This window comes from Oryzias latipes, chromosome 13 (genome assembly GCF_002234675.1).
Source record: "Oryzias latipes chromosome 13, ASM223467v1".
Taxonomy (NCBI): Eukaryota; Metazoa; Chordata; class Actinopteri; order Beloniformes; family Adrianichthyidae; genus Oryzias; species Oryzias latipes.
In genome coordinates, this window is record NC_019871.2 from 2,320,192 (window position 1) to 2,331,148 (window position 10,957).

Below are 10,957 nucleotides of genomic sequence, written 5' to 3' on the forward strand. Positions count from 1 at the left end.
CTCAGCTGCTGCAGCACAAATGTCAGACGATCATATCTAGTCAGAAGAGTTTCCTGTTGAACCGTTTTGCAGATCTGTTATCAAGGATCCTATTTCCTGATGAAGATTCAGAGATCAAGCTTTGAAATAATCTTTGGGTTCAGAAAGAGAGCTTGGCTGAATTTTACCCTCATGGGGGAAATATGTTGTTTTTAATTGTCTTTGTGGCAAAAGTTTTGCCATGTCCTCAGATGTGGCAACACTTTTTGTGTCAAACAAATAAATATGAACATCGCCTCACATCTATGATGGTTGTATAAATGTATTGGGGTAAAATAATAGTCTGCATGGTGGTGCAGTGGTTAACACTCTTGCAGCATAAATGGTTGCAGAACAAAATCGTTTTGGAAACCCTGGAAATGCAAAGAGACACGATTATGAAGCTCAGTTTAAACTGCAGCTATCAGCTACGTGGAGGAACACGGGAATCCAGCAGCTGCAGTTCGGTCCCTTGGCAGCCGACTTGCTGCGTGTCTGCATGTCTGCATGTCTGCATGTCTCCTATTCACAGCTTGAAGCCAGCAATTCTGATTAAAAGGAAAAAAAACTATCTTGTTTCTTTAGAAATGCATCTGTGGTTCACTATCTGTGTTCATACAAAATGACTGAGATACTTGCTGACTCATTTGAACGTTTATCAGAAGATTTATTGAGGCCGGAAGTCTGAATCTGTGAAGATCTTTCTAACTGAACTGAACCTCAGCTGTCAGAGAATTTAAAATAATGAATCCATGGTTCACAAGTGAGGAAGCTGGAAAACAAAGTCCAACAAGACAAGAAGACGCAGCAGCAGCTGAGTTTCTGCAGAAACAAGGCGAGGTTGCCTCTGTCAGACTGTAGGACGTAAACTTGGACTGATGCGTCTGCTTTCACTGATCTTTGGAGCCGCACGGCAATGAGACGGACTTTGACGATGACGGAAGGGAAGCTGGCTGTCATGGTTTGGGTTTCTTTCCATTGGTTTTTGCTTTCCGTCTTGTTTCAGTCTCTCCTGATCATGTTCACCTGTGTCTTGTCTGTCCTGTCTGTATTTAAGTCTTGTCTCTGCCTTCCTCTTGTGCTGGTCCATTAATGTCTCTTACTCCCTTCTGCCCTGTGTTCATGCTATATCCACAAATGGACCACCCATATTTTTTCCTGGACCCAGCGGAGTGGGGCATGCATTTGCTGGAGCCTTACTGCTTAGAAGCAGAGCGGACCAGGTCATACTGGGATTTTGACCAGGCCCAGTTCTCCGCTTTTGCCATGAAGGGGAGCTGTCATCACCGCCCCCTTCAAAGTCCACTTCCTGTTCTGGAGTGGTCCGGGATGCACCACAGCCTGATCCAGTGGTGGTCCTGGATGCACCCCAACCCATCTCTTCTCCCAAGAGAGTGCCTACTGCACCCCGACCTGTCCCTGCTCACAGGAGGGTGCCGGACGCACTCTGGCCTGAGCCAGTTCCCCGTCAAAGTACCGCCCCGCTGCTTCGCCGGACCTGACCAGCAAATTTTGGCCAATCAGATCAACCAGTAAGGTTTCCGCCCCAAAGTGACAAACACACCTCTGAACACTGCCCAGGTCAACGTGCAAAGGGCAAATGACGGAGCCAGATCCTCGCTCAGTTGGGATTACAGGCCTGCAGTTGTAAAATGGGGGGGGTCACTCGATTAGAATTGCTCCTGCACGGTTGTAAGGTTCCTCACTCAGTTCCTGAATACTCCCACTCAGTTGTCTTTATTCTTTATGCCCTTTAACTTTATGGCAGCCATGAAACGCCATAGTGGTGAACCCCACCTGCACTCAACAGTTGCTAGGATAGGCTCCAGCAACCCTGCAACCCTCAAAGGGATTCAGCTAAATATGAAGATGGATGGATGGATGGATGGATGGATGGATGGATGGATGGATGGATGGATGGATGGATGGATGGATGGATGGATGGATGGATGGATGGATGGATGGATGTAAAAATGTTGCATTTCTGTTTTCCTGAAGGGCGGTTAGAGGCAGACAAAGGTTCACTGCAGCAGAGGAGGAGGCAACGTGTCCCAGTTTCCCAGCTAAGGATGAAGGAGACGAGGTGAAGACTTTAGGAGGGGGGACCTGGAGCGGTTTCAGGACACACTGGAAAAGATGGTTGGATTTCTCTGCTGTTTCACAATCAGACACAGACAGACACGTCCTTCACATGACCTCAGGGTCAAATCTGTCCCTTGCTCTGGAGTTGTGACCAGCTCACGGGTGTCGTCCACTTTTTCTTAGTTCCTTTCATTTTTGCAGCTGGTTAGATTTGTTGAACTTTAGTTCTTTCCAATCTTATCTTCTGGTTGCATCTTTGATCAGATCTAAACTGAAGCTTCCAGCTGCGTTTGACACGACCTCCACTTCCACCGTTTGAATGCTACTTCATCTCATGTTGCCTCTTTGCCACAAAAACTCTGCTGTCTTTGCTTCCAAATTCAACTTTACACCATGTTTTGAAATCATTGATGTCATGTTCTCTTTAAAAGGAGAGCAGGTTTTCCAGAAGGAGGTTGATTTTCTTTGAATGTCACTGAAACATAAATGCAACATTTGAGCTTCATCTGTTTCTGATGTTTGCTAAAATCAGCAGACCTCGTTAGAAAGTCAAGAATTTTCCAAAATGTTTATTCATCTGAATCCTAACCTGCAAAACAGAAGACAGAGAACAAAACAAAAAAACTAACAGCACAGAACTAAAATGAAGAACCAGAATCCTTCAAGAAGTTAGAAAAACATGAAAAAATGTACATTTCTTAACAATATTTTTGACTTTCTTTCTCCCGTTTACTTTTATTGGGCTTCAATAAGAAAACAATAAAAAGTGCATCTTTGTGTCCAGCTGCAATTCTTTTTAAAGAAGCTAGGAGAACAAGGAACGAGTGGAGCAGGAGTGTTTGTTTCCTGGAGCTGAACTCAGCAACTCACGTTTACCAGAAGACCTGTCATGGCTAGCTTGGCGAGACAGACCCAGACGCTGGAACCCGGAGGGAAAACACAGGTGAGCTAGTGGGTGAGTAATAATTTTTTATTTTTCTCGGTCCAGTGAGGTAGTTGGCGTTGCGGGAGGTCAGATGATGCCTCGTCGCATGGCTGGAGATTCGGCAGAGGCTCGTGGCGAGACAGGATGTAGGTTGAGGCTTAGAGCCGTGAGAGATGAGGACACAGGTGGCCACTCGTGGGAATGACTTCCTGAGCATGAGACAGAGAGCGAGACTTAGGCAAAAAGCAAGAGTACGTGAACTAGAGAAATAGTGACCAAACTATGCACCATCAGGGGCAACTGCTGGTCCAGGATCTTCTTAATTAGGCAGGCAGGTGATGAGGTGAGTGGTAACAACTGTGTCGCATCAGGAGCCAAGCAGAGAGTGGAGGGGGAGGAAGCTGACAGAGGCACCATGACAAGACCTGACTTCCTGTGCAACTTCCTGTTCTGACTAATGAAAGACTCACCATCAGAGCAGCTTTTTGAAAATCTGTGTCTTAGAGTCTCAGTCACAGCACCTGTACGGGTTAACCTGACTGTTTTTGGGTTGTCTGGGTCCATGGAGGGTCGTAGAGGAGCGGCTGCATCTAAAGGGGAGCACATGTGTGTCTTGAGGCTCGTACAGCCGCCACAAGGAACGGCACTTAAATGGAACGTAGCGTTGTCGTGCGTCTAGTTACATGCACTTATGATGTACAGGTGATGATGTCGTACAGCGTCCTGATGCTGCACTCTAGTCGTTAATAGGTGTGAGGACTGGCCCTCTTACTGACCACACACAGGAGGTGCACATGATACGCTAGTGCCCCCCAGGACGCCCACTATGATTGTCTAGAGCAGGGGTACTAAACTCATTTATGTTCGGGGGCCACATTCAACCCGTCTGAGCCCAAGTGGGCCGGATCAGAAACATATGGATCTTAAATAAAATGCTTTTCACTTTAAAAACACATTGGTTTATTTAATTTTAGAGGGAGAGGGAGACGGACAGAGATGTACAAAAGGAGGGGGCTGGGGCTTTCCCCTCTCAGAAGATTCTTCTGAATGGCCTTCACCACACAAATTTGGAGGGATCTGGTTAAAAATAGCTCACAAAAATGTTCTGCTGGGTCATATCTATGATCAGATAAGAAGTAATGACATTTATATTTAAACAATAAAGATGTGGGTGTTCAGATAGCTTTAGGAGGGGTGGATGGAATGTTTTATTGTGTGCATTTATGACTGTGTGTGTGTGTGTGGGGGGGGGGGGGGGGGGCGCATCCCCCTATGAAATTAGGTAGTTGCCCCCCTGATCTGTGTCATCAGTGGATTAAAGATGTTTAGTTGTTTAAAGTGTTTTTGAAACATGAATTGTGTAAATCTGATAGTATTGCATCCAAACCGATGCATCTCTGCGTCTTTTGCATCTGCAGGTGGACATGCGGCCGTCCACCCCGTTCTGATGATCAGGTTCTGGACCCGTCTACTCGCCGTGGTGCGCCTGCTGGAACCTCCAGAGTGACACCTGAAGGGGGACATCTACAATAGCAGTCGTTACCCAGAAGCCTCCATGCCGCTGGGACGGACATGTGGGACGCAGGTCGGGGCTCCAAGCCTGCTGGTGTTCGGCGCTGCTGGTATTTTTCTTGGAAATGTTGTAATTTATCTCCTTAAAGCCTTTGTCACAAGCATCTGAACGGGGGATAAATGATGGAGGCATCCAGGTGGGACTGAGGCTTAAAACATTTTATTTTTACACATAAAAAGACATTTATAAGTGAAACCCATTTCTGAAACACTTTTGTCTAGAAACTGTTTGCTGCAAAAGGGTTTATATGTTGACTAAGCAACAAAGACTGAAGCGTTTTGGGTTTTTTCCTTCCATACGTGGAAATGTGCAGTATTTCAAATTTCAATCCATTTGTTTTGGTGTGGTTTTTGCACCGTCAGCAGCCAGAGCTAACCCTTTTGCAGGTAAACTAGCGTGTTTTCATGTTGCTTTCTGTTCACATCCAAGCAGCTGGAAAAAGCTGTTTGGAGGTTCCTTTGTGTTGGAACCAGAGGAACATCTGCAGTTTCAGGGGGAGGCTGAAGCCCCCCCAGAGGCTCAGACGGCGTCTCCTGGATCCATGAAGATCTCTGCTGACGAGGAACTCATGAGCAAGGAAATGTATTTCAGAAAGGCACAGATTCCACACAATTCTGAGAGAGTCCATCCAAAAACTTTATTGACTTTAGAAATATACAGAAATACAGAAATGTGTTATCACTTGAACTGAAATACAAGAAAATGAAAAGACAAACATAAAGGATCACCCAGGAACTGTAAATAAACTTTATTTTTACATAAAAATTTTAGATGTATCATTTAATCTACAGCTTCCTCCTCTGCAAAATGATTCATAACCTGATGAACCTGATTAAATTAATCTGTCCAGAAGGGATACACACATTTATTTTCTTGCTGTTAGATTTTATGAAAACAGAAAAACAAAAGTAACAGAAATGTGTCAACATAAGGTGAAAATACAAACACTTTTTTTCCCGGTAGGATTGTCATAAATACTGTTTTCAGATTAAGACTGTAAATAAATTCATGACTGTTTCAGTATTGAATGTTTGACATTGGAGCCTGAGAAGCAGACTGAATTTTCTGAGTAACAAGCTTGTAATTATCTGATGAACTGATCGAATCGCCTCCAGCAGGAAGTCAAGGAGTCAACGTTTAAAACCCCAACAGACAGGAAGGACTGTCAACGTCTGTGATCAGGTGTTTGCTTTGAATCTCAGATCAATAATCTTTGTTTTAATGCTGCTCAGCTTTGAGCCTGAACTGACATTTAAGGTGTCAGCGCACTGATGACATCATCAACACGTCATGGGCCAAAGCTGAGCTCCTGATTGTTTGATGTGGTGCCAAACTTTGACAAAGTTTAGACGTTAGGCCTTGTCAAGGTTATTTCTGAAAACTAAAGACCGGATCAAAAAACAGACACCAAGAGCTCAGAACGATTTCCCACCAGGAGATCTGGAAACAGACAACCAACAGCTCTAAGGACGTCTGTCTGACCTCACATCTTTATTCAGAATTGGGTTTCCCTCTGACCACGGAAACTCCTTATGTTGGTAATAACATGTGAAAAACATGTCAGGAGGAAGAAAACATATAAACACAGTCCGACACAGCTACACGTTTATCCCGTTGGTGCATTCACAATAAGACTCAACCAAACGGTGTCCCTCTCAGAATCACTTCAACATCATAGAACAACCAGAAATAATCCATATTTAAGGCGCTTTTTTAAAGAAAACTGAAGGCCTTAATGTGCGCCTTGTCGAGCTGACAACCCTAACTTGGAAACATGACGCCCCTGACACGTGAATCGAGTTCAGTGTCTTCCTGTTTCGACTGTTCCTGTCCTCTTCATCATCCTCACCACCAGAGTCAAGCCCACAGCAACATTCTGTGCCGTCTGGATACGCTCTCTCCATCCACGGCTGTGCTGTCACTCATCTTTTTCCTCCTCCAAGTCCTTCACTCCTGCCTTTCCTTCTATCTGTCTACTAACAATTCTTCCTCCTCTCCTTCTTCCACCATCAGTCGTCCAATTTCTACCCTGCATGTCAACGGCACGGTGGTGGTTGTTGTTGAACCAGACCAGGACACATCTGGTGTGATTGGCATGATTGATTGGTCCTAATGTTTGCCAGATCTGTATTTCAGTTTGCTGAGTCCTGCATTTCCTTGGTAACGTCTGCAAATATTCAATGGAAGTAAATTCTAAATATTCCATAAAAGCTAGTTGATTAAGTGATGGCGGGGCCAATAAAGGTAATCTTAGGCCGGATTGTGTCACTACTCTCTACCACTAAAAACTATATAGTGCAGGAAAAACCAGTGGGCTGGATTGTAACACAACATGGACCCACAACTCACTGCTTCTATTTTATTCAATAGCAAAAATATGAACTTTTATAAAGAATATTAATAAATCCACTGTTATGATGATGAAAATGTGGATGAAATAAAGTTTCTTTTTTTTTCAAATGACAAAAAGTTCAAAAGCAGTGCATTGTGGTCTATATTAGCCAATCCAGTGAGCATCTGTTCACAGTGGACACCCCAAAACAATGATGAACGTCTATTGACAGTAAAAGAGAACTGGACTGAGCCAGTGTGATGTCACCCACAGAAAACAGCTTACTACCGCCTCCAGGGAAATGAAGCCGCCATTTGCCACAATTCAAAAGCGGCCGTCAGTAAACAGTTATTGGTCCAGGTTAACTTTTCTATGGCAACCATTCTATGGCAACCAGCTTGTTGGAGGTCTACACATCAGCCTTTGAAAGCGGACTCAGGATAGTCTGTCAAAGGTTTCAAACGGACTGTTTTGAAGCCGGCACTACATGATTTATTGAGGCATCAACACGAGGGGGGGAGGGGTCACTCAGTCCAGTTCTCATATACAGTCAATGCAAACCGCCGATATGGTGCACGAACCATAATTGTAACCGAAAAACCTTCTTGTACGTTTAAAACATCAAATGTATTCATCTTACACCTTTTTGTCTGACTTTATTTTTCTCCTTTTTCTTTCTAGGATTTATGAACGTGACCCATTAAACCTGGAGTGAGTTTGTGAAGAATTGTTAGAAACTCCCTTTAACTTTTATTACACTAATCAGTCTTTTTTTTTTTTGACGCCTCGCGTCGAAATTTACTCGACCAATGAGAATGGCGCTTTTGCACACGTGTCTGGAGCTTCTGAAGTTACAGTAAAACACAACTTGGGGGCGCTAAAACACAAAACTGCCTTGCTGAGCACACATACCAGCGAAGAAGATAGACGCCAAGTAGCGTCTACACTGCCGCGAAGCAATAATGACGGACATTCTAAAATATCCCCGAACCAAGCACCAGTTGGAGCTACTGGTGCTTGAAATATTCATGTTTTCTTTGTATGATTCTGACAATCGCGTAAATACTCGCTCTCTTCTTCTGAGTGAAAAGCGACTTTAAGAAGCGTAAAGTTGCGCGGCGCCACCTTGTGTACAGGAGTATTTCTGTTTTACATTAAGCGCCATCTAATGTCAGGGAATGAAATTGCATGTTCGCTCGGCTCATCGTCAGCGAAAATCGCCTGGGTGTGAACACAAAAAACGTGGCGAAAAACGCTGGCGAATAACGCCTGGCGAATATTCGTCCCGGTGTGTACGGGCCTTCAGAGTTATCTTCACTTTAGCCTTGGAGCTTCTCGCCAGCAGTAACCTGTGGGCGTGATTTTCACACGAGGTCCATCGGACGATCTTCTGAATGTGCAAATGCAGGGTTTTTATACCAACCCCATCCCTGAGCTCGTGGGTTCGGACTTTGAATGCACCATGTTCATCTGTCTGTCCCCTTCGTGTTTGTGCGAAGTAAAACCTCCACAAAAGATAAGTTTTGTCTCTGAGTCATTATTCATTATTTCTGTGTGCACGAAACTGTAGGGGAATGAACCAACCTAATTTACAGTCCTGTTTAGAATCTCCAGTTTCCTCACAGAGTTAATCAACAATAAAGTAGGTACCATTCCAAAATCATTTGCTCCAACTTTTAAAGCATGAATCTGGTGGATGAAAGCGCTTTTTACTTCACAGCTTTTGGACAACATCTGCATCCAACGCTCACCTCATTCTCTTTGTAGAAAATTAGGATTACATGAGCAAGAATGACAATGACATTTTCTATAAATGAGCTACTTTACTCATTAGTTTAATCTTTAATATTGTTTGGGGTCAAATGTTAATATTGCTGCTTATTGAATCTATTGGTAATGTAATGCAGAGTTCTACAGCTGCAGCCTGGACTCTTCATTCTTTCCTTCACACTGCAGTCCTCTCCTCTGTACAGCCTCCAGAACCAGAACCATCAGGAACGTCTCGGTTCCTCTCGTGTTCTCCGTCTGCTTTTCTAAAAGACAACAATTCACCATCACTTTAAAATACTTCAGGTCCTGTATTTGCCGTGCAGGTTGTGTGTTCAGTACCGTGGCGTAGAAGCAGGTTACGAGGATCATCGCCATCAAACCCACCGAGACGACAACCCAACGGATCATCAAACCGACCACAGAGACTGAAACAGAGGATTTCTGCTGAGTCATATTGGACATTTGATTCTTCAGGAATTGGAACTTTTTCTTGGAAAAATAATCCTAATGTTTTTATTAATCTCCCAATGGCCTGTGTGCATCTACGGGGACTAAACGTTTCTTATATCAAACAAAACCTGGGTGTCTGGAGTGATCATAGTGTTTGTTAAACGAAATAGAAAAAGGAGAATTTGTTGGTATCTAAACCCACAACTTCCTGTTCACTATCAAAATAAAGTTCTTAGGCCCAGTCAGTCTATTTTCTGAAGGTCTACCTGGCTGGTTTTCATCTTTCCTGACACACTTGGTGCTGATCTGGATCAGTAAATTCTACAATTACAGAGTGTTGCAGCAAAATGGGACATGATCAGTAAAATAATGAGGTTGGTGTTTGGTTTTACCTGAACAGATTATTTCAAGAGTAGATTGGCTTTGATCATCCCAACGCATAATATTACAGTCTTCCAGTGATGGGCCACACGGAGGCTGGATCCACCACACTGATCTGTTCAGGAAGTTGTCTTTGCTTCTAGTAGACAGAGAAGAACCACAACCCAGCTGAGCGCACACTGCAGAGGCGGAGTCCCGGCTCCAGTTAGAAGCAGCTACTGGTCCCCATTCTCCACCGTAAAACATCTCCAGTGTTCCAGCACAGTGACTGACGTGTCCCTCCAGGCGGATGATTCCTTCATGTAGACACAAACAGATACGTTATTGATAAATAATTACACCTGATACCAGTTTAAAGCTGTGGCTCCTCCTCCACCTGAACAGGTGAGGTCAACAACTTTGTCCGATGAGGAGCTTCTCTCTAGTCTGGCGTGGTTGCAGTCCAGGAGAGAAGACTCATGACCTTCACAGAGAAACTCTTTGTTCCACTTTGGAGCTTCTGCTTCTCCATAGAGCGCCCCCTGGAGGACTGAAAGAGCCCCACAGCCCAGCTCCCTACAGACCACCTCTGCATCCAGCAGGTCAAAGTCATCTTCACACACGGAGGACCACGAGTTGTTGGACTTCACCTCCAGCCTGCCTGAACACCGACTGGATCCGTTCTCCAGCCTGACAGAGTCTGTGGATCCAGAAGAGAAGACCAAGTTTAGAACGGTTCACAATGAGGAATATTTCAATTCTCTGGACTCAAACATCTCAGGTTACTAAAAAAACGCCCTAAGATTGACTCAATGACGCATCACAAACTGACAGTGAGACGTACATACAGTCGGCATCAGAAGGTTTGTTACCTGAGCAGGTGATTTCCACCGTGTGGCTGCTCATTATATCGTAATACAAACATTCCTCAATATTTAGTGGAAATGTATCTAAGCAGGGAGACCTAATACTTAAAAGTGGCTTTTCTCTTGGAAGTTGTTTAGTTGTCGATGAAACGTGGGATCCACAATTCAGATTCTCGCACACAGATGCTGATGTTCTCTCTGTTCTTAGAAATGCCCAGTGATCAACAGCTCTCCATTTTCTTCCATTTTTCACCTGGAGTTCACCAGAACAACGACTCGATCCCATCAGTCTCATAGTATCAGGATCTAAAAGATGCCAAGAAATCAAAGATTGTTTGAGAAACATGGAAACAAAACCAGGTCAAGATCTGACCTTCAATCTGTAGCAAATGCTGTCTTGCTAGCACACAAGGAAGTGCAAAAACTGCTGCTTTGTCAAAGTGGGAGGAGCTTCCCTCCACCCGTCCACTTCCCTAAAGCTCCGTTCACGTCGGCCTCAGTAACGCGTTTAAGCAGCCACTTCCAATGAAAAGTCAATGTAAACGTGCATTTAGGGCTTCTGGTTCAAAACTCTCACATTC

At 44.3% G+C, this 10,957-nt stretch overlaps 1 protein-coding gene across 1 annotated transcript; it reads right to left on the reverse strand.

Annotated features, from left to right (window-relative positions):
* Positions 1-8,744: 8,744 nt before the first annotated feature.
* Positions 8,745-10,653, reverse strand: LOC111948480 (scavenger receptor cysteine-rich type 1 protein M130-like). The gene is made up of 5 exons (XM_023961802.1): positions 10,383-10,653; positions 9,908-10,210; positions 9,543-9,827; positions 9,040-9,125; positions 8,745-8,963 (listed from the first exon to the last, which is right to left on the reverse strand). The coding sequence occupies exons 1-5, from the start codon at positions 10,414-10,416 to the stop codon at positions 8,922-8,924; spliced, it is 750 nt and encodes a 249-aa protein (XP_023817570.1). The 5' UTR covers positions 10,417-10,653; the 3' UTR covers positions 8,745-8,921.
* Positions 10,654-10,957: the final 304 nt, after the last annotated feature.

Excerpts from the sequence above, each read along its gene's own strand:
- LOC111948480 (XM_023961802.1), bottom strand. The coding sequence starts at position 10,416 with ATGAGCAGCCACACGGTGGAAATCACCTGCTCAG. Across the intron at positions 9,828-9,907 it reads TGTTGACCTCACCTGTTCAG|GAATCATCCGCCTGGAGGGA; the intron begins GTGGAGGAGGAG and ends GTCTACATGAAG. Across the intron at positions 8,964-9,039 it reads TAACCTGCTTCTACGCCACG|AAAAGCAGACGGAGAACACG; the intron begins GTACTGAACACA and ends GTTGTCTTTTAG.